Here is a 24,101-nt window from a genome sequence, read left to right as displayed (position 1 = left end):
TGTTGAGCTGCATTTTTCGAACCGCTGTGGTCCCTGAGATACACCCACAGTCCTGTTATGGAGTGTGTTGCAGGACTTTGACCCAGCGACAGTGAAGAAGTGACGATATATCTCCAAGTCAGGATGGTGAGTGACTTGAAGGGGAACTGCCAGGTTGTGGCGTTGTATTCCCTTGCTGCCCTTGTCCTTCTGGGTGGTAGCGGGAGTGGGCTTGGAATGTGTTGCTTCAGGAACCTTATTGCTTAAAGAGACGAAAAGCAGGCTCCTATTTTAATGTGAAATAAAACCTCCAAGAAACACCCAGCTTTCCTTCCCCTCAATTTTGTTGGAGTACAGAATTAGACATTACATTCTGGGCAGACCATTTTTACAGACCATTACAAACGCAGTCCAGTTTGCCACTGTTGATTAATCATGAAAGAAAGTTACATCACTGAAACATACCCAATGTTTGAAGTCAGTCAAACTGACAGTCAGAAAATGATGGGATTATTCAGCAGGCCAGGCAGCATGATAACGGCACTTGTTCACTGCCTGAGCTCAAAGTCAAGACATCCGAATATCACAGCAGCAGCTGCTCTCCCTCCTCCCCTCCCCTCCCCTCCTCTCCTACTCAAAGAAAATGTCAGACTCACGGCTGAAAACCATGGCAGCCGAAATTGTCAATCACACTGAAGAGTGGAGGGAATTTGGGAAGTTTGGGATGGAAATGCTGACAGGTGTTCTCAGAGAACAATACTGACAACTGGGAATTTATACAAAGCGGGACATGGTTTTTTTTTTCGCCACTCTCTTACGCGTCCCTTTACGTCTTTATCTCTTTGTCTGTCCCTTAAAACCTACGAATACATGTGAACTGGAACGTCTGCGATTTTTCACTTTCATTTCCTCTTCCCCCTTATGTTCCTCTTTTTGGTTTTCATCCTCCAAAGGAATTGTTTCCTTGATTCCTGTAAAGATTCCCCAGTCCCCAGTTTGAGAATCACTGCACTGATTCATCTCAAACACGGTGATCTATCGCCACCTACCGCCATTAGAACAACATTACAAGCAGGAAGGTCACCGGGTTCCTGCAGTTCACAGCTCATTCAAACCAGTAAGTTCCTCTCGACAATGAGCTTCTATTTGTTTCTTCCCTTCCTTTCCTTCTTTCCCCCAGCCCTACAGGGGTCCTTGCTGATCTTTCAGTTCCCAGTTCTCATACAGGGTTTATACCCAGAATATGTTAACCTGGCTTCTGTCTCCACACGTGACTGAGACCCATACTGGCAGGAGGCAGAGAGACGGTGTGAAATTATGGGATGGATCTGTTAGAGACCGTTAATGCCGCAGATTGTCAGCGGTGTTGGGTTATAATCACCGATGTTTGATCCTGGACTGAAGATGGGAAAGATTCTCTCAGTGAAACTGTGGGTGAAAGTGTGCAGATGGGACATGTTGTCCGCATTGTAAAATGACACCTGTCCACCCTCATAGTCCAGGAAAACCCCGATCTTCCGGGGATTCACACTTGGGGTGAGGGGGATCTCATGCGGGGAGTTGATGGCGAAATGGCCTCTTGCAGGTATCAGCCCCATTAGCCAGAACCCGGGCTCAGGGCTCAGGAGGATTACTCTTTTCCTGTCCACAGACTCTCGGGCCACTCCGACTTCCCACTCTGTCTTCTCCCCCACCCCCACCTCCCAGTAATGTCTCCCTGATGTGAATGCTTCTGATCCCAGGATATATTCCAAGGGATCAAACCTCTCCGGGGTGTCAGGGAGTGGCTGCCGTTTGTCTCCGAGTCTCGCACTGGTCCGGTCCTCAGACAGGATGAGCCGGGGATTCGCTGTGTTCGGATCCAGAGTCAGAGAGGCTGGAGCTGGGGGAAAGTTAAAATAACACAGTCAGTGATTTAGAGAGAGGGGGTAAAATTGGAAATAGACGGCGGCACAGAACAGGTGGATTAACATTTGTTCTGTGACGCACCGGATATTCCATTCTATTGAAATCTGCTCTAGTCTGCCGGTGAGGCCAGACCCTGAACAATGTGGGTGACTTTTCCCTGCCATCAGAAATGGCCCAGATATCGTTGTGTCAAACCGCTACAATAAGAGTGATTAAAATAAAACTGGACGGATCACTCAGCATGAACCTCCGAAGCAGAAACACCAGCGAAACAACCTGTCCAGTTAATACTGCAAACTCCTCCTCACGAGGGAATTCTGCCAACATTAGAAAAACTGCCCTGTGGATGTCAAGAAGCAGCCAAACAAAATCGTATCACTTTTCACAAAATATTTGTTTCCTAACATTTATAAGAGCATATTCGATTACTCTTGAAAGCTGACAGTATATTAAGTGCAAAAAAATCAGTTTGTTCCAATAATGAATGTTACCCATTACATATACAATTGCAGTCAATATTTACAACGTTCATTATATGTCAATCATGCAATAAGGCTTTTTTCACGGGAGATTTTCACTAAGTCTAGGATACTGTATGCTTTATGAACCACAGTCTCGGCATGTCCTGTCACCTGTAATTACCAATGCACATGTTCACCCATAACACTCTGCTCCTTCAACTTCTTCATAATTATATCTTTTTTTATGTTGTCTTTCTATGTTCTTTCTAGCAAAACGAATCACATCACATTTCTCTGCATTTAGTTTCGTCTTTTACATGTGCATCCATTCCACTATTTTCATGCCCTTTTGACGTTTTCCACGATTAACCTCACAGTTCACAAAACTCCCAAGCTTCACAACATGCAGATATGTTGAAATTGTGCCCTGTAGACCAAGATATAGATCATTAATATATTTCAAGAAGAGCAAGGGACATAATCCTGACCTCTGAGGAAGTCCACTATAAACCTTCCTGCAGCCTGAAAAACATCTATTGACAACTGCTGTCTCCTGACGCTCAGCCACTTCTTCATTCCTGTGTATATTGTCCGTTATGTTCTATTAGCAACAATTTTTCTGACGAAACTATTTCTCCAAACGCTTTTTTGAAGTCAATTTACTGTTCACCACATCTACAGCACTATCCTCATCGGCCCTCTCTGTAATCTCTTCAAAATACGCCAGCGAGATGAACAACGTTTACACTTACACATTCACTTTGATACCCTCCAGGTAAAATGGCTGGGAATGATTTACGTTGCAGGATGTCCCCGATTTAAACCTTAATCGGAGCAACCCTGAGACTAAATTCACACACAGTACTCCCTACCTGCTTCCCACAAATGTCATCAAACACCCACAATTACGTGGCCGCAACAAAATACTTATCCAGTGTCCCTACACTAAACACAAGGAGAAGCCTCATTCTCTATCCAAACTGGAGACATTTGCTATAACTGGAGACTCAATACAATCTAGATCTTCCTTTGAATGGTGATGCCCCACCCAGATGAACAGTCTATACAATGGTTTAATCACTGGTCTGAAAGGGACCACTGGAAACTCCCATCGGAAATGATGTAAGGAGTCTCCCTCTGTTTCCTGCTCAATATTTATACCGAAAACAACATCATCATGCTGTTTCAGGGCCTTTACTATTCGCAAATTGATTTCTAATATCCTACGTTAAAACAGAGAAAATTCCTCTTTTTTACTTTTGCAATGATGTCAATGTGACCAAAAGGTGAGTTATTTGCTCACAAAGCTGTTCGCCGCTATGTTACTTCCTGTCTCGTCATCCCACCCACCATATTCCATAATCCTGGCACCACCCACACCCCACCCCGGGTTGTCGATGGTTTTCCTCTACTTTGCCCTTTCCTCAAGGACTGCCAAGCACTTCCCCTCACTGCAAACCCGTGGAAAACTGGCCAGCAAAATTGGAACTGAAGCCCGACCTCGGGGTTTGATTGGACCTCTGATCAAAGAGAGAGCATTGCTTTCACAAATTGCTTGATCTCTGGAGTCACTCATAAAATCAAACTCACTCAATTTAAAGGGACTCATCACCTTTCCTATTGCAAGGTTAAGGATATCCTTAGTTTGTTATTGACGCTGTGACTGTGTTAAACCCGTAGATGTTTATCTTCTCCATCATGCTTCAATTCCTCAATAAAATCATCACACTTCTCCTTATTTATTTTAGACTCGCAGTTTCTTCATCTCCTTCACTTGTCTAATGTGCCTCATTCATCATTACAGGTTAGCTCCAGCTGGCTCAGGTTCTCTCATGTTTTGATGTCTTCCTGATAAAGGATGCTTAAAAAGTCAGCAGAACTACTCCTCACTAATTTGACACATGATGGCTTCAGACACTGACCCAGAGCAACCCACAGGAAGCAAAATATGACATTGGACAGATTCTAGGAATTAACAAGCGGAAATGTGAGCATTTAACCCTTTAGTCCCTTCACATCTGGATTTATAATCAGGAAAAATCAGTGTTTTACCGGGTTTAATGGAGTTGATCATGTCCCTTCACGTTGTGTACTGTAAAGGACCTCTGAACTTTCCAAAAGACAGGTCGGCATCTGTTACACAGAGTTGCTGAAATTCATCACTGATCCTGTAAATGTAACGAAATGATGTGAAAAAATTCATCTTCGTTACAATATTTTAGTAAGGATTTCAGTGTTTAAGCTATTCCAACATTCCCAACAGCCAGCACTCTTCCTGTTGGAGAGAATGTATCCCAAACTGAAAGATTAATCTTGTGCCTATAACTGAGCAAAACATAAGTTGCAAATACTAAAACACAGAATGGAAACACTCATGTGAAGAGAACGGTTCATAGTCTGATAACAGATTAGTGACCACAATATCACAAGTGGGATCTGACCAAGTGTGTATGTATGAGGGAGCATGTGGGATTGAGTAAGTGAGTGTGTGTATGAACATTAGTGGAGATGACTGAGTGTATGTAGTCGTGTTGATGTTGGGGAGCGTGTGTGGGAGTGAGTATTGTGGGAGTGAGTGTGTGTGGGAGTGCATGTGTGGATCTGACAGTGAGTGTGTGTATGTGTGTGTGTGTGTGTGTGTGTGAATGAGTGAGTGAGTGTGTGTGGGATTGAGTGTGTGTGTGTGTGTGTGAGAGAGAGAGAGAGTGAGTGAGTGAGTGTGTGTGTGGGAGTGAGTGAATGTGTGTGGGATTTTGTGTGTGTGTGTGTAAATGAGTGTGTGTGTGTGGGATTGAATGAGTGACTCTGAAATTTGGAGGATGGCAAATTGGCCATCCACCAAGCTTCAGACACACTCACTTGTTTAAGAAGGGCCGCAGGGAAAAGCGTGGGAATTACAGGCCGAAGAGCCTAAGGTCTGTGGTGGGTACGTCGTTAGAAGGTATGCAGAAAGACAGGACCTGCAGACATTTAGAGAGGAAAGGACTGATTCGGAACAGTCAGCGTGACTTTGTGAGTAGAAAATCAAGAATATAATTTAGGCACTGAGAAAAGGAAAGAAGTCCGAATCGTTGCAACACAATTCTGAATGTTCATCACCAATCCTTTTTAAAGTTTTAGTAAAAAGAATATCCTACCTTCTCTTTCGACAAGCCTCCTCCTGAAATATATAAACACAAACATTGAGGCTGATAGTACCAGACTTCAGGAGGAGATAGACAGGGTGGAGAAATGAGCAGACACAGAGCAGATATGATTGAGTACGGAAGTGTAATGTGATACATTTTGCAAAGAAGAATGTGGAAAGACAACATAAACAAAGTACGACAATTGAAGCAGAAGCCGGTAACACAGAGATTGGAGGTGGGGGGTGGGGGGTTGCGGAGGGGTAGGTTTACAAATATTCCAGATAATTGGACAGCAAGACAGGAAATTTTCTTTTATCCAATGAGTTGTGATAATCTGCAACGTGCTAACTGATTGACATGAAGGAGGAGACTGATTCAATGATAATTTTGAGAAGCACTTTGATATGTTTGTTAAGGAAACATTTGTTTCCAATCAGAGTAAAGAGATGTGGGAGTGGACCTAATTGGAAAGCTCTTTCACTGAGCCAGCACAGACTAGATAAAAGGATTTTTTCCCCCTATGTGCTGTAGAGTTGATAATATAAGATTCTAGATCCCAGTTAAGACGAATGACTCTCTCACCCACTGTATTAGACAAACCCACAACATCGAATCAGGGAATCATAAAGAATGAACAGTGCAGAAGGAGGTCATTCGGGCCATCGAGACTACATTAATTCTTACACAAGTTTATTCCATAACAAAACGTACCGACGCCACTAAACCCCTAACCTTGGGACACGAAGGTGTAATTGACTACGGCCAATCAGCCTAACCTGCATATCTTTGGAGTATGGGAGGAAACCAGAGCACCTTGAGGAAACACACGCAGACACGGGGAGAACTTGCAAAGTCCACCCATTCAGCCAGGGCAGGAATCGAACCCGGGTCCCCGGTGCTGTGAGGAACTGAATTACAATGTCAATTCCAGTAGAAAATGGCACTAAAGGCACCAGGAAATAATCGGAACCCAATGTCCAGGTCAGGACAACTCATTCCAGGGAAATTGCTGGTATTCCTGAAATTTTGCTGGCAGTGACGAGGGATTAAAACTGTGACAAGTGCAGAGAATAAGAATTGTCAAAAATTGTTTCACTCGCTTTCTATTTTTTCCATAAATTCTATATTAATTTCACAGTTATCGTCAGTTATTTCGTGACTGTGTGAAGTTTCCCTGAACTGAGCCACAATATATTCCCTCACCTTCAGAAATATCAGCTCGTCTTTTTGCTCCATCTGTTTCTGCAACTTTGAGAGTTTCTCCTCGATAGAACTTAAATTCTCCTGAATCTCTCGAAGGTTTCTCTCCATTGATTCTAGAATCCATTCCTCTTCTTCCCTGAGATCTCTGAGTAATCGCTGCTCTTTCTCAGTGAGAATCTGGTGCATTTCAGTGAACTCGGATGTGATGTGGGTCTGCAGACTGCTCGACTGTTCCTACCAAATGAAATGTGAAACATAATTAATGTCCCGCGATAAAGGGAACAAAACTAACCGAGATCCCAGTAAATCAGCACAGAGAGACCTTACCCTAACTTCAGAAATCTTTCGTTGCTGTTTCTGTTCTGTTTCTAGAATTGCCAATTTCTTCTCTGTGAGAAAATCTAAGGAAGATTTGAGCTGATCCTGGGATTGGGAGAGAAAATCGCAGAATGAAAGTGTCAGAGCAGGAAAATGCGATGAAAACGTCAGTTTATAAATATTTTCCCTTTTACCTTGTATTTTTCAACAGCCTCTTTAATCTCCATGAAGTTGTGAGATTTGTGTTCCTGCAAATCTCTGCAAGTGTAACAGATCGATTTCTGGTCAGTTTCACAAAACAGCTTCATTTCTTCCCGATGTTCCCCACAGTGAAATTTACTTTCCTTCTCTTTCGGATTCAGCTTTAATTGTCGAGTTTGCTGGGCCAGATTCGCTAAGGCCCGATTTACCCTGAGGTTTCTTTCCGGAAACTCCTCTCTACATTCCGGACAGGAGGTTATATCCTTTTCCCAACACTGGGTGATACAGGAGCGGCAGAAGTTATGGCCACAATCCAGTGTTACCGGATCAGTGAAGATATCGAAACAAATGGGGCAAGTTGTCTCCTCACTCAAACTCTTGACCAGCTGCTTCGAAGCCATGTTCACTCTCAGCACTTCCTAATTCAACCTGCTTTAACTGTGGCATGTGCCTGCATTCCTGAACACCTTCAGGTCCGCGGTTTCCGGATGACGTTCACTGTAATACACAGGGAAATATTATTATGAATTAATCTCTGTCCTCTCGACTGTCAGGCGGGTTGTTAACTCTTCGCTCAGTGTGAAGGAGAAACAGGGTTGGAGCCCGGAGGGGAATCATTGAACTCTTTCGGGGGTGAGCCGACGAGGGAGCGAGCTGTCTTGGATCTGGTGTTATGTAATGAGGCGGGTAGAATCAGGGACCTTGCGGTGAAGGATCCTCTTGGGGAGAGTGATCATTGTATGGTGGAGTTTCTGGTGCAGATGGAGGACGACAAAGTGGGTTCCCGGACACGCGTCCTTTGTTTGAACAGAGGGGAGTACGGTAGGATGAGAGAGGAATTGGCGAATGTGGACTGGGGGAGCGCGTTGGAAGGTAGGTCTGCTGAGGAGCAGTGGAGGATTTTTAAGGAGATCTTTCTTGGTGCTCAGCAGAAATTTATTCCGAAGGTCAAAAAGGACCGTAGGAGGAGAGGTAATAAGCCGTGGATAACGAAGGAGGTGAAGGAAAGTGTTAAATTAAAAGCGGAGGCGTTTCGAGTAGCTAAGAGTAGTGGGCGAGAAGAGGATTGGGAGAGGTTTAAATGTCAACAAAGATTGACAAAGAAATTGATAAAGGAGGGTAGGAGAAACTATGAAGCTGGGCTAGCGCTTAATATAAAAAAGGATAGCAAGAGTTTTTATAAGTGTATAAAAAGGAAGAGGCTGGCTAGGGTGAACGTTGGACCCTTAGAGGATGAGAAGGGGGACTTAGTGGTCGGGGATGGGGAAATGGCTGAGGCCTTGAATGACTTTTTTGTTCCGGTCTTCACGGAGGAGGACGTGAATAATTTGCCGGGTGTTAGAGATGGAAAGGTGATAGGACTGGAGGATCTTAATGACATTACCGTTACTAGAGAGGCGGTGCTCGACAGACTGGAGGGGCTGATTGTGGACAAGTCCCCAGGACCGGATGGAATGCATCCGAAGGTTCTGAAAGAAATGGCGGAGGTGATAGTGGATGCCTTGGTGGTTATTTTCCAGACGTCGCTGGATTCCGGGGAAGTGCCGGAAGATTGGAAAACGGCTAATGTTACGCCGTTGTTTAAGAAGGGTGCCAGGCAAAAGGCGGGGAATTAAAGGCCGGTTAGTTTAACGTCTGTTGTAGGTAAGATGTTAGAATCCGTCATCAAGGAGGAAATAGCGAGGCATCTTGAGGGGAATTGCTTGATAGAGCAGACGCAGCACGGTTTCGTTAAGGGGAAGTCGTGTCTGACAAATTTACTGGAGTTCTATGAGGATGTGTCTCGGGCTGTGGATAGAGGAGAGCCGGTGGATGTGGTCTTTCTTGATTTTCAGAAGGCGTTTGAGAAGGTACCTCACAAGAGGTTATTGCAGAAGGTCAGGGGACATGGAGTTGGGGGTAGGGTGTTAGCGTGGATAGAGGACTGGTTGTCAAATAGGAGGCAGAGAGTGGGGGTCAATGGGTGCTATTCGGATTGGCGGATGGTGACTAGTGGAGTGCCTCAGGGGTCGGTGCTGGGGCGTCAGCTATTTACCATTTAAATAGATGATCTGGAGGAGGGAACTGAGTGTATGGTGTCGAAATTTGCCGATGACACCAAGATTGGTGGAAAGGCAAATTGTGCGGAGGGTGTGGAGAGTCTACAGAAGGATCTAGATAGACTGGGCGAATGGGCCAGGAACTGGCAAATGGAATTTAATGTTGGCGAGTGCGAGGTGGTCCACTTTGGTAGGAAGGATTATTATTTACGTGGAGAAAAACTGCAGCAGGCGACAGTGCAGAGGGACCTCGGGGTCCTTGTGCATGAGTCGCAGAAACCCTGCTTGCAGGTGCAGCAGGTGGTCAGGAAGGCGAATGGGATGCTGGCCTTCATAGCGAGGGGGATTGAATATAAAAGTAGGGAGGTCTCGCTGCAGCTGTATAGGGCATTGGTGAGGCTGCAGCTGGAGTACTGTGTGCAGTTTTGGGCGCCGTACTTACGCAAGGATATTTTGGCTTTGGAGGGAGTGCAGAGGAGGTTTACTAGGCTGATGCCGGAGTTGAGGGGGTTGAGCTATGAGGAGAGGCTGAATAAACTAGGCTTGTACTCGTTAGAGTTTAGAAGAATGAGGGGAGATCTCATTGAGACGTATAAGATGATGAATGGGATGGATAGGATAGAGGTGGAGAGACTTCTTGCTCAGAAAGGACAGTAGAACTAGGGGGCACAGCCTCAAAATAAAGGGGGGGGGGGCGGTTTAGAACGGAGTTGAGGAAGAACTTCTTCACTCAAAGGGTGGTGAATCTCTGGAATTCTCTGCCCGTTGAAGTGGTGGAGGCTATCTCGCTAAATATTTTTAAGAAGCGGGTTGATGGGTTTTTGATAAGCGAGGGGATTAAGGGTTATGGGGAGAGGGCGGGAATGTGGAACTGAGCCACGACAGATCAGCCATGATCTTATTGAATGGCGGGGCAGGGTCGAAGGGCCAGATGGCCTCCTCTTGCTCCTATTGCTTATGTTCTTATGTGAGTTGGACACTGGAGAATGGTGACAGTGGAGCGAGAGAGAGGGAGGAGACGGGGATGGGCGGGATGGAGATCCCATCGCATTGTTCTCCAGTCTGAACTCGCTGCCGATTACAAACCCTGTGGTGAAACACGGTGAATGTTCCAGATCCATGCAAGGAATTGTATGAATGGATGTACAGCCCCTCCTGGAGCAGAGAGTACTGCACTTGTCAAGAAAATGACAAATACTAGAAAGATATTTAGATGAGTTGTAGCTGTGATTTTCGGTTTTATTTGTTACAAAGTTAAGTGCTGTGTTTTTATGGTGCGTGTCCCCAAACCCGGGGACTCCCACAGCGCCTGAAAACCAATGAGGTTTTTGACCGCGGGGTGATCACTGCAAAGTCGGAATACATATGGATTATCGTAAGAACAGAATCTCATAACAAACCTTGGTGATGTCCCAGGTATCTGGAGTGAGATTCGATCCCAGCACTTTTTGACCCAGAGCTGATTCACAGCTGACAGGGAGCTCTAAGGGGGAGTCGCTTACCGCCCAGTTCTTGGAATGTTTATTCGCAGAACAAGTCTACAGAAATGAAATCAGAAAGTGCCGCGAAAGCAGGTCTGGCAGCATCTGTGCAGAGAGAAAGAGAGTTAACTTTTCGAGTCGGTGAGAAATGTGATGGGTTATATGTTGTTTAAGAGAGAGAGGGGCAGCTGGAGCAGATGGACAGCCAATGAGAGGTGGGAGCTCGGAGAGATTGTAGTGCACATCTGTTTAGAGTGCGAGACAGAGGCAGTGTGATGGACAACACAAAGAGCTGACAGCGGTGTTAAGGTAATATAGCAGAAAATGTTAATGGAAGAACAGAAGTCAGTGTCCTTACAGAAAATAATGCTAAAGAACGAGTGACGGATGGCCCGGTAGAGGAGGGGAGGGTTTACCCTGGCACAAAAATAGTTACAGGTTTAAAAATATTCACAATGGCGGAGAACGGTTATAGTGCAAAATTATTGAATTCAATGTTGAGTGCCGACCTGCTCAATCGGATGATGACATGCTGCTCGTCCAGTTTGCGTTGGGCTCATTGGAACCAACGTGACCGAGGATAGGCTTCTGGGCAGGGGAGCAAGGTGCCATTCAAATGTGAAGGGAGCACATCAGTATGTAGTAGAGCAGCAGAGCGAGGTGAATGGACACTTTTCACCGCAGCAAAGAGACACAATTCAGTTGGATGTGTTTCCTGCCCAGTAACAGCGAACCGGACATCTGCTCGGGGCAGGAAAGAAACTTGCAGATCCAGTGGTCGTGCTCCATGGAGGTACCAATGACATAGGCAGGACGAGGAAAGGCTTTCTGCTTAGTCAGCATGAGGAGCTGGGCATCAAATTAAGGCACAAACTTCAAACGTAACAATTTCTGCTTTATTGTGTGAGCCATACGCAGATAGGCACAGAGTAAATAAGAATGGGGAGATGAATGCAAAGCCCAAAGACCGGTGTGGGAGAAGTCAGTTTCAATTCATGGGACACTGGCAGCAGTACTGGGAAAAGTGGGATCTGTTCCGTTGGGACTGCCCACATCTGAATTGTGCTGGGGCTGATGTTTTACCAAGCTGCATAATAAGGGAAGCAGAGAGAGAGTTTTAAACTAAATATAGGGGCAATGGATCGAATTTGGGAAGTTCTGATATACCAAAGAGTGGAGACAGGGCAGAAAAAGTATTAATATCGGAACTGATAGACCGTGACAGGAAGGAGCAGAGACTACAAATTAAAAGTAAACCAGCAGATACGACTAGATGCTATAAAAATAATAAAATGGCAAAACGTAAGGCTCTGTACGTCGCATTTAAGACAAACAGATGAGCTGAAAGCACGAATATAAATGAATAAGTATGATCTGATACTTGCAAAGATATGGCGACAGGATGATATCGAATGGAAAGGCAATGTGATATTTGGGAAGGATAGGAAGTTGAGAAAAGATGGAGAGGTAGCTCGCTAAATAAATGATGCACATTAGAGAGGGTTGACCTAAGGTCTGCAACTCAGGGTGTAAATATAACTTTCATTGTGGTGAGAAATTATAAATGTGAAAGTCATTTGTGGGAGTGATGTACGGCCCCGTAATTGGTACTACTCAGTAGGTCAGTCGATAAAAGAAGAGATAATGAGAGCTTGTCAGAACGGTGTTATAATAAATCAGGGATGTTTTGAATCTCCAATGAGATTGAAAACAGTGGATGGGAAAAATTGGCATTGCTGAAAAGTTCATATAATAATTGTGGGATAATTTCATAGAACAGTAGTACATCGTGGAAGCAACCAGAGGGCAGGCTATACTCGTGCTGGTATAGTGCAGGGAGAAAATGTTCATTGATGAACTCATAATGAAGTAGATCTAGATAGCAGCAACCATGACACATTTGAAATTTAAATTCAGTTTTAGGGAGAGAAGAGTGCACCAAAGTTTCGTGTTTTAACCATAAATAAGGGCAGTCATGTAGTAATGGAAGCAGAGCTAGATAATGATAAATAGCAAATGTGCATAAAAGATAGATCCCCAGAGGTGGTGGCAGATCTTTCAAGGAATATTTCAGAATATACAGAGTAGATACATTTCAATGTGAAATAATAATTTAAAGCCATTACTTTTAGTTGCAGGAAGTGAGATCTCTTAAAGGAGAATTGTTTTGAGAGAGAGGACATGTTCAGCAAGGGAGAGGAAAGCTGTGGGATGGGGATTGTTGAGACCTTCCGGAGCCAAGTTTCCCTCTGCAGCAACTTCCCAACACATGACCACTACCGTGTCGAAGGTAACAGCAACTGACACATGGGAGCACCGCCATTGAAGCACCGCATCCTTGGCGCTTTGAGGCATCAGTGTGAATCACTGTGCCTCTGTGTCACCCTGGATTGGATTGGATTGATAGTGATGTATTTTGGAAACTCCTTTTACAGCAGTTTGGATGGGAACAATTTAGAAAGTAACGATTTGCACGTAGCAGAGCGTGATTTACTTTTTTAAAAAAATTCTCACTTCATACTCAGTGACTGGAGGACTGCGCAGAGTCAGAATACAGACAAGAAAACAACTAAGACTGGATGTGGCGTCGCTAGGCTAGGACAATATTTACTGCACAGGGAGGAAATCCATGCAGACGTTGCCCATCCTGAGAAGGTGACAGTGATCTGTCTTCTTCAGTCGCTGAAGTCCATTTTCTGTAGGTAAACCGTCTGTGCTGCTCAGGAGTGCGTCCGAGGATTTCGACCCAGTGGCACTGACGGAAGAGGAATATATTTCCAAGTCAGTATGGAGAGTGACATGAAGGACAACTTCCAATTGTGGTACTCCCATGTGTCAGTTGCTGTTATCTTTGAGATAGTAGTGGTCATGGTTGGGTAGTTGCTGCAGAAGGAAAGTAAGCTTCTACATGGCACTCCACGTATCAAATAGTTTTAGCAAACTAAACTCCTCGAGAATCTACATTTCTTAGCAATCCCATGCTGGAATTTATTGAGCTCCACTGGGCTTCGAGCACGCAACTTTGAAATCAACGGATTTCCTGCCATCTCCACTCAGATTCAAACTGATGCAACTTACACAAAAGACAATTCTGCGCTCACCGTTCTTGTCTGGTAACAATCAGCACTTACTTTGGCTGTGTTTCTCACCTCGGTTCTGTGAGCAACATTGGCAATATTACAAGGGATAAATGGTGAGGGTACTGGAAATCTGAGATGAAAGAGAAAATCCTGGAAATCGTTAATTTATTTTTTTTGTCACAAGTAGACTTACAGTAACGCTGTAATGAAGTCACTGTATCCCAGTCCCCCAGTCGCCACACTCTGGTGTCTGTTCGGGTACACAGGGTGGGAATTTAGCATGGCCAAATGTACCTGACCAGCACGTCCTTTGGACTGTGGGAGGAAATCGGAGAACCCGGAGGAAACCCACGCAGACACAGGGAGAACATGCAAGCTCCGCACAGGCAGTGATCCAAGCAAGGAATCAAACTCGGGTCGCTGGTGCTTTGAGGCAGCAGTGCTGGGTACTGTGCCACTGTGCCGCCCAAATACTCAGCACCTCAGGCAACATCTGTGGAGAGAAACAGACCTTCCGTCAGGCTGCAATAAACCATACCAAATCTGTTGAGTAATGGCGATATTAAATCCCACAACGCTCCGCGCCCCAGAAACCGCTCTATCCAACAGGTTCCCTTCACCCTGTAGATGATAGTGCGCATGCTCCCATGGGCCGGCCGTTCCGATCGGCTCCTTTGTTGTGAGTCCGACTCAATGAAAAGGGGAGGAGAATCCGGGAAGCGGCGGCGGCTCGGATGGGGAAGGTGCTGCCCCATCGCTTTATGGTTACCGATCTCCCCCGGGGCACTCGTTGGGCCTTGCGGCTCAGACTGGGCCCAGAGAGGCGCTCTCGTTGTTGCTGAGCCTGCACTCCGACCCCACTGAGCTGCTCCACCCCGAACGTTTCAGCTTTCTGATGGCGATAGATCGTATTCACTCATCCTGAGCATTTTGGGTATCGTAATCCGCCATTGACATAGAACAATTTGGAAGGACGTTAATGTCTCTTAATCAATATCATTAAATTACTAAAATCGGATTAGTGAGAAACACTCATTATCCAATGCCGTCCTCCACCGTGTTTTTGTAAATTTAGTATATTAATTATCACATCATTTGATTTGGTTTTAAATCATTTAGTTTACAAATTGAATCACTGTTCTCGAATTGTACTTCCAAATTTAGTTTGATGGTCACGGTTTTTTCTCTTGTTCTACAAAGTCTGTAAATGTCATCAGGCAGTGAATGTTGGCGAGTGCCGAGTGACTGCCCTTGGGACGACCAGGAGGAGAGTTCAGAATCCCAGAAGATATAGGGAGCCGCATGTTCTACATACAATCGTGGTGCATGAGCGTTGGGATCTGATTCTGCCAGACAGCTGAGTCTGTGTGAGACATTAAAGAATTCAGCTTCTTCAAATTACTCCAGATTGCTTTTGTCAACAAAACGGTTTAACATCTGTCAGACTATTGTTTATCTGAGCCTGCAATTCTAAATTTGGTCACAAATGCACGTGTTTAAAGGCAATTTCTTTCTTTCCACGTTGTTAATAATTAAATCGATAGAAATTGTTTCTCCACCTCAGTATCTTCAAATCGATGTTTCATATCTTCATACGCTATTTCACTTTGGAAAATAGGGTGGAAGTATAAGAAGGAATATCAATCCATAAACCCCCTTCTCTAGTTACCAAATCCTCGAAAGGGACTTTCTGGTTCAGACGTAAGGGTCTGTGATTGAATCACTACTCCTATTCCTCATTGCTCCATTCTGCATCGATTTAGGATACCTATACTGACAACAGGGTAGATGGAGAGAAACTATTTTGCTCCTTCGAGGACTAGGGAGCAGATAAGAGGGTGCATGGTATAAAGATGAGATGTGGAGATGCCGGCGTTGGACTGGAGTAAACACAGGAGCAAATCTCACAACACCAGGTTAAAGTCTTTCGTCACCTGATGAAAGAGCAGCAAGCGCTCCGAAAGCTCGTGGCTTTTGCCACCAAATAAACCTGTTGGACTTTAACCTGGCGTTGTGAGACTTCTTACTGCATAAAGATGAGAGGGAGAGCTTCGAGAAGTGAAATCAAGAAAACCTTCGACACACAAGGCGTGCAATAACATTTGAATTCTCTTCTTAAATGACAAATTATAACTAACCAGGAATCAAATTAAAATCTGAATTTGACAGACTTTAAAAAAAAGCCGATGAAGAGATCGGGACTGTTGAGTGCGGAATGAACAGAAGCTTACAAAAAAATGAGGGGTCTCGGCAGCGTCGACAGAGAGAAACTTCCTGCAGCACCAAGATTCTGTCAGCAGGTGGCAGCGGTGCGCTTTGTAACAATGAAAGGCGACTTCACAGTCTCAACCCATCCCAGAAACTGACTGCACTCGCAATGAATTACTCACAAGTGTAGGAACTGCCGTTAACTCGGAAACGCAGAAGCCACTTTAAAAACACTAGGTCCCAAAGAGAGAGAGAGAGAAAGCAGGTGAATGAGCAAATAATTCCTCCCTGGTGGTGCTGATTGAGGGAGGAATGTTGATCAGGGCACCGGGGAAACTCCCCTGCTGCTCTTAACCCTGGCATTTGAAACTTGAGACAGACGTTGCTTTTGGTTTAACATCTCACCGGGTTGACTGAACTGTTCAGAGGAAGATAGCAGTGATCCATTCAGCCCTTTTCCGCGTTTCATGGTTAATTTATTGCAACGCCATTTACCCACCTTATCTCCAATATCCCTTGATATTCTGGGAAGCTTCAATCGTCCCAGTATCCACAGGCTATAAGGAGAGAGAATCCCACATTTTTTCATATAGTAAAAGGTCGAGATGACCTTTCATTAGTGTTAGAATCATAGAACCCTTCAGTGCAGAAAAAGTCCATTCGGCCCATCAAGTCTGCACCGACCACAATCCCACCCAGGCCCTACCCCCATGTCCCTACATATTTTACCCGCTTTGCCCTCTAACCTAATCATCTTAGGACACTAACGGGCAATTTTAGCATAGCCAATCAACCTAACCCACACATCTTTGGACTGTGGGAGGAAACCGACGCAGACACAAGGAGAATGTGCAAACTCCACACAGTGACGCGAGCCGGGAATCAAACCCAGGTCCCTGGAGCTGTGAAGCAGCAGTGCTAACCACTGTGCTACCGTGCCACCCACTGAAACCTGAAACATTAATTCTATTTCTCCTTACAGATGCTGCCTGACCGGCTCAGTATTTCCAGCATGTCTGTTCCAGGTTTCCATCTTCTGCAGTATCTTGCCCAGCTATTCACAATCTATATCAATAATTTGGATGAAGGAACCAAATGCAATATTTCTGCAGAGTTTGTGTGGCAGGATTGTTTAAATCTGAAATTTAACTCTGCTTCTCGCCACAGATACTGCCAGACCTGCTGAGCTTATTCAGCATTTTCAATTTTCATTTCAAATGCAAATATTCCAAGTTTGCTGACAATCCGAAACTTGGTGGGGATGTGAGTGGTGAAGAAGATGTTAAGAGGCATCTGGGTGATTGAGACAAGTAGGGTGGGTGGTCAAATATATGGCAGATCTGCAATGAGCTGGATCAGTGGAAAGTTATCCACTTTCGTAAGAAAAAAACAGAGCGGCAGAGTATTATTTAAATAGTGAAATATTGGGAAATGATTGACAAAGGGACCTGGGTGCCCTTGCACACTAATCATTGAAAGGAAACATGCGGATGCACCGAGCAGTTACAATGGCAAATGCTATGTTGGCCTTCATTGGCAAGGAGTTTCACTAAAGGAGCAAGGGTATCTCGCTGCAGCTGTACAGGGCCTCGGTGTGACCACATCTGGAGAATGGTGTGCAGGTTTTGTCTCCTTACCAGTATAAGGCCATACTTAACAGGTAGAAAGTGCAGCAGAGGCTGGCCAATTTGATTCCCGATTGTTGAATGAGAAGAGATTTTGGTGACTAGTCTTGTATGCACCACGGTAAGAAAATTCAGAGGGAACTTACTGAAACATATAAAATGCTGACAGGGTTGGAAAGGCTGGATGTGGAGATGTTATTTCCTCTGGCTGGGGGTAAACCACAAGAGTTCACCTTCTCATGATGTAGCAAAGGCCATTTAGGACTGCAGTGAGGAAAAACATCTTCACTCAGAGCTTGGGAAACCTGTGAAATTCTCTAGAACAGAAGGTGTGGAGGCAAAAATCACTGCATATGTTTACATAAGAACATAAGAAATAGGAGCAGGAGTAGGCCATCTAGCCCCTCGAGCCTGCCCCGCCATTCAATAAGATCATGGCTGATCTGTAATAAGGAAATAGATAGATTTCTACACTTTCAAGGCATCCTGGGGAATAGGGAGAAAGCGGCATTATGACATTGAGAGGGGGCTCAAGCACGATCAAATCGAATGGTGGAGCAGGCTCAATGGGTCGAATGGCTTTCTCTTGCTCCTGGTTTTGAAGCCTTTCTCAGATGTCACATGAAGATTTGTGTGTCACGTCCATCTGCCTGTCAAGGCTGGCAATAGACCTCACATCAAGATTTGGCAAACAAATTTCTATGGACATCATTCAAGGGTCGGGTTTTGAGTGCATGAGGAAAGAAAAAGAGAGAGAGAGAATAGATTGGGCCTGTGTACTGGATTGTGCTGTGAAGTGCCGGGCTATCGATGTGAAGCATCAGCAGCAATCATCGGCCTCTATAAGGCTCAGGCAGGAAAATGTTTACCTTGGCTGGGGAGCCAGAATGGCAGATCACAGTCTCACACTTAAGTGAAGGCAATCTAGGACTGAGACCTATAGGTGTGTCTATGATTGGTGGGTTCAGATTGGTTGCACCGCACAGTGCAGATGGGAGGCTCAGCAAGTGGATTACAAATATGATACACAGTTGACAATCAGGAGCAGGAAACATGAACATCCGTCATCAATCTGCATTAGACAGCGATCTTAAAGGGCCGAATGTTGTTCTCATGCTGCTCCTCCTCCCTGTGGGCCCATCCATCTGGTTCTGCCTGAAAGAGCTCTCTGCCAGTTCAGTCCCCCACTGGAAGCAGATGTCAGGGCGACATGAGTGTATCCCTGGTAAGTTTAGATTTGATACTGTTTTCAAGCCGCTGTACACACGGACTTTGAGAGTGAATGAGTGAAATCACAATTCTACTGACAGGTGTCTTGAGGTTGTGGGGGAACAGGGAGCTGTGCAGGTCCTCATGTGTGCACTTAGCATCATCTCTATTTGAAACAGTGTAGTGCATGGAAATGATCAAACCCACAGCAAGGAACATGTTAACTCGTGAAGTTTAATTCTGCTCTCATAAGTCAAGGTACATGAGGGGAAAATAATGTCAGTAAATAAGTAAAAAAAATCCTGAGGCTGTCCAGCCAGTGAAGGATTGAAAGAAATTCAATAAATGTACCAGTTTAAACTGCCTGGAATCTGGTAGCTATCAGATTGACATGGACCTGTCTGCCACATCATTCCGCTCCTGACCCTGTGTCAATCTGTGACAGACCCTCCTTCTCTTCATCTGGATGAGAGTCAGTACAAAGGCAGGGTTGCCTGCAGCTTTCATCAACAATATCTCAGCACATCTATGAATGCATTGAAATAATAAATTTAGTGAGCACTCACTTTACACATTTCCCTCCAATTCAAAACCTGCAGGCCAATGTGATGCTCTTAGTCTGGGTCCTGTCCAGACATGACATCCCCACTTCAATCCTTCTAGGCAAATAACATCCTGGAGAAGTGGAGAAGAATGTTGCTCCTGTTAATACATGAATGCACATAGAAACCTTGCTCTTTGACCAGGGTGATGAGAGCCTTGTGCGAGTAGCCTTCCTCCAACATCATCCTGTTTGACTCCACTGCCCCTTAGACTTTACAGATAGGCCATTGTCTTTGCGTTATAGACAGACTCAACACATGAGCCCTTGTCAAGAATGATCGTTCACCTAGGAGAACGGACATTTTGTCACGAGTTGCCTACTAACCACCAGCTGTGCTCTTTGGAGCCATCCACCTCCCTCCTTCAACCCAGAAATCAGTCTAACAAAGCTTCACAGGCCTCCCTCTATGACACTCCTTGCTATATCATTCCTTAGGCAAGGTGACCAAAACTCGACACAATGCTCACCAAGGCACCAATCAACTACACTCAGATCTCTTTACTGCTCCAATTGCTTTGTACTAATGAAGATACCATTTACCTTCCTAATTGTTTTCTATCTCTGCACATTAACTGTACAGAGACACCCAGATCCCTCTGAAGGCAAACACTTTCCAGTCTCTCTCCATCCCAAAAAATATTCAGCACTTTTTGTACTTTTGTTAACAAAATGAAAAATGTCACCCTGCTCCATACTGTATTCCATCCACCATGTTCTTGTCCACTCACAACCTCTTCATATCTCTTTGAAGCCCTTTTCTGTTCTCCACACAAACTGTCACACTGAACTTCATACAAGCAGCAAACTGCGATGTCTCATTGATGTCAATGATACAGACTATAAATAACCCACTGATCCCTGCAGTCTTTAACTATCACCTTCCAAATGGAAAATTACTGATTATTCCAATTGTTAACCAATCTTCTATTGATGTTAATATATCACCCCCGCAATCACAGGACTAATCATTTTGGACAATCGTCTGTGTGGCACCATATCAAATGCTTTTTGAAACTCCAACTGCTCTACACACGATTGCCCCGCATCTCCCTCACCCACTAATCCATCTGACTAGACATGTTCTCAAAATAATCCTTCTCAAACATCATTACCTCATAAGTGCGTCTCAATTTCATTTATTTATCAGCATTTCCACAGCATTAACATTAGATTCTGGCATTTTCCCACTGCTGACTGTCTGAAGTTTTGAATGATTTTCACTAATTGGTAATTCATTTCCTGAACAGTTACTGCACATTTTAAATGCTTCAGAAAAATTGATACTGGAATTGCTTTCGCTCAATTTCTAGGAAAGTAGAGCTGCTCCTCTATTTGTCTTCACACATCGACAAGGTTTTCTACAGTAAAGACACTGGATCAACACAACTCTTTGCTACTGCACGAGTCACCAACCCAACTCTGACCCCAGAACTCCCAGCCATGTGCAATTGACTAGACTAAGGGCAGCAGATTTCCATACACATTGGGAACTGTAACCTTCTCCCAACATGACTACAGAAATTGACTACAGCCTGCATTTATGTCGCGCCTTTGATAACATATGCCAAGGCAGTTCCCTGAGCATTCTCAGGATCCATCATACTGCAATGGGAGGAAGGTGGAGAAAGAAATACAAGGACATATACAGAAACTGAATAAAGAACAGAATTATAATTGTTGGAGAAGTGGGTGAGGGATTTCACTACCCTGATATTAATTGGACAGAGGAGTCAGTTAAAGGGATAAGGAAATGGAATTCCTACGTGCAGGACAGTGGTTAGTAATGCTACCGCACAGTGCCAGGAACCCAGGTTCAATTCCAGAGTTGGGTGAATGTCTGCGTGGAGTTTGCACGTTCTCCCATGCCTGCGTGGATTTTCTCCATGTGTTCCCATTTCCTCCCACACTCAGGGTCTGCAGATTAAGTTGATTGGCTGTACTAAATTGCCACTTAGAGTCAGGGGGGATTAGGAGGGTAAATACATGGGGTTGCTGGATCAGGTCTGGGTGGGATTGTTGTCGGTGCAGGCTCGATGTAAGGAAGGCTTAGGTATGTAAAAACTGACAATGAGAGCTTCTTTAAACATATGAAAAGAGAGAAAGGGATCAACGTGAACACAGGCCCTTTTGAAAATGAATCTGGATGACAGTTATGAGGAACAAGTAAATGGCAGAGGAGCAAAACAGATAATTTGTGTTAGTTTTTACAGAGGAAGATACTGGAAACATCCCATTAATACGAAAGAACACGGGGGAGGAATTGAGTACCATCACTAGAGAAGTAGTATTTGATAAACTAATGAAGCTGGAGGAAGATCGGTACCCTCGCCCTGATGGCTTGCCTCCTAGAATGCTAAATGAAGTAACTATATTGGTTGCAATTTACCAAAAATCCTTGGATCCTGGAGAAGTACCAGAGGATTGGAAAACTGCCAATGTGACACCGCTATTCAATAAAAGGAAGGAGGCAAAAAGTAGGTAATTATAGGCTGATTAGCCTAATGTCTATTGTTGGAAAAAAGTCAGAATCAATTAAGGAAGTAATAGGGGCACATTTAGAAAATTATAATCTAATCAAGCTGAGTCAGCACTGATTCATGACAGGGCAATCATGTCTGACAAATTTATTAGCATTATTTGAGGAAATCTCAACCAGATTTGATAAAGGGAAACAGTACACGTGCTGCATCTGGACTTCCCGTAGATGTTCAACAAGGTACCTCACAAAAGGTTAAGTCATAAGATTAGTGCCAATGGTGTTAGAGGTAGTATATTGGCATCAATTGAGAATTGGCTGAAGGGGAGGAAACATCGAGTGGGGATAAGGGGTTATTTTTCAAGTAGTGGGATTTTACAGGGATCAGTGCTGTGGCTGCAATGGTTTACCATATATATTAATGACTCAGAGGAAGGAAGTGAATGTACTGTAGCCACATTTGCAGAAACATCAAAATAGGTGGATTGGCAAATTGTGGGAGGGATGCAGACAGTTTGCAAAGAGATATTCAGGAAGTGTAGTGGAGGACATGCTCCTGTCTACATCAATGGGGATGAAGTTGAAGTGGTCGAGAGGTTCAGGTTTTTAGGTGTCTAGATCACCAACAACCTGTCTTGGCTGGTCCCTCCATGCCAATGCTATAGTTAAGAAAGCCCACCAATGCCTCTACTTTCTCAGGAAATTTGACATGAATGCTACAACTCTCACCAATTTTTACAGATGCACCTTTCAGAATGTATCACAGCTTGGTATAATTCCTGCTCTGTCCAAGGCTGCAAGAAACTACAAAGATTGTGAACATAGCTCAGTCCATCATACAAACTGGACTCCCATCTATTGCCTCTGTCTACACTTCCCACCTTCTCAAAACAAACAGCCAGCATAATCAAGGACCCTACACACTCTGGACATACTCTCTTCTACATTCTTCTGTCGGGAAAAAGGTACAAAAGTCTGAAGTTGCAGACCAACCGACTCAAGAATAGCTTCTTCCCTGCTGCCATCAGACTTTTGAAAAGACCTACCTTATATTAAGTTGATCTCTGTCTCCACCCTTGCTGTAACACTACATTCTGCACCCTCTCCTTTCCACCTCCCCTACGTACTATATCGCTTTGTCTATATCGCACGTAAGAGACAACGGTTGGAACTGTATACCAATACATGTGACAATAATACATCAAATCAATATTGACAGGTTAAGTAAGTGGGCAAAAAGGAAAGATGAAGGAAATCAAAACAGAACCCGAACACCAGCATGGACTGGTTGGGATGAGCTGCCGTGAGAACATTCCAGGTATCAGGGTGTAAACAGTTGAAGACGTGACTGTGGTTTGTTAATTCAAAAGCTGATGCTGTACATTGAACCCAAATAAGCAAATAACCAACACTTGACAGGAATGTACTTCCCTATCTCACTGTGAAATGGATGACACATTAGAATGGTACAATCTGGAGTACATCATGTACATCCAGCACCATGGGCTCACTCACTGGGTCAGCAGAGTACGTGATCACAAATACTGATTAAAAGGAGTTTTACCCTGTGGAACAATCTGTCCCAAAGCTGAAGGAATTTTTAAAAAAACCATCACAAACCCCCAACTTCTTCCCCTGTCAGATCTCTGTGCGCCCCCTTTCCCACTCCTCTTTATGTCCACCCCCACTTCTTGGTCAACCTCTTCCTCCCTCCCCCTCCCTCACTTCTCCTTACTCCAGTCCTTGTTGTGCAGCAGGTTTTTGGTGAAGAAGTTATTCTCCAGCTCACTCACTAAAGCCGTTGCCATGACGCTTCCAGCAAGTGAACGATAACAAGAATTAAAACCTTTCAATAATATATCCACTCCGAGGATAAAATCAGGCAGCTACCATCACTCCCTTCCACTATCCCAGTCCCAAAGAAAAGCCAGGCAGCGTGCCTCAATGACTATTGTGCAGTGGCTCCGACATCCATCATTATGAAGTGCTACGAAAGGTTAGTATAGCATGAATCAATTCTGGCCTCGCAGATTGTCTGGATCCATTACAGTTCACCTACTGCCACGACAGATGCCATCTTCCTGGCCCTACATGCAATCTTGGACCACAAAGACAACAACGTCAGTCTCTTTATTGACTACAGCTCAGACATCAACACCATTATTCCTACAAAACTTATCT

The 24,101-nt window shown here is 44.5% G+C and overlaps 2 protein-coding genes across 2 annotated transcripts in view; both read right to left on the bottom strand.

Annotated features, from left to right (window-relative positions):
• Nucleotides 1–452: 452 nt before the first annotated feature.
• Nucleotides 453–24,101, bottom strand: part of LOC145337782 (zinc-binding protein A33-like) — a 47,230-nt gene continuing 23,581 nt past the window's right edge. The window contains exon 6 of the mRNA XM_080182627.1: nt 453–1,861. Within this exon, the coding sequence (XP_080038753.1) occupies nt 1,311–1,861 (551 nt within the window). The 3' untranslated portion in view covers nt 453–1,310. The remainder of the gene's footprint in view (nt 1,862–24,101) is intronic.
• LOC145337762 (nuclear factor 7, brain-like) lies at nt 4,179–7,599 on the bottom strand. Its single transcript, XM_080182608.1, has 4 exons — nt 7,192–7,599; nt 7,007–7,102; nt 6,680–6,913; nt 4,179–4,313 (listed from the first exon to the last, which is right to left on the bottom strand). The coding sequence occupies exons 1-4, from the start codon at nt 7,597–7,599 to the stop codon at nt 4,179–4,181; spliced, it is 873 nt and encodes a 290-aa protein (XP_080038734.1).

The sequence above is a fragment of the Carcharhinus amblyrhynchos genome, unplaced genomic scaffold (assembly GCF_965287045.1).
Source record: "Carcharhinus amblyrhynchos unplaced genomic scaffold, sCarAmb.v2.hapA scaffold_73, whole genome shotgun sequence".
Lineage (NCBI taxonomy): Eukaryota > Metazoa > Chordata > Chondrichthyes > Carcharhiniformes > Carcharhinidae > Carcharhinus > Carcharhinus amblyrhynchos.
The sequence above is the reverse complement of the archived record's forward strand: the minus strand, read 5'-3'. Positions and strand labels throughout refer to the sequence as shown.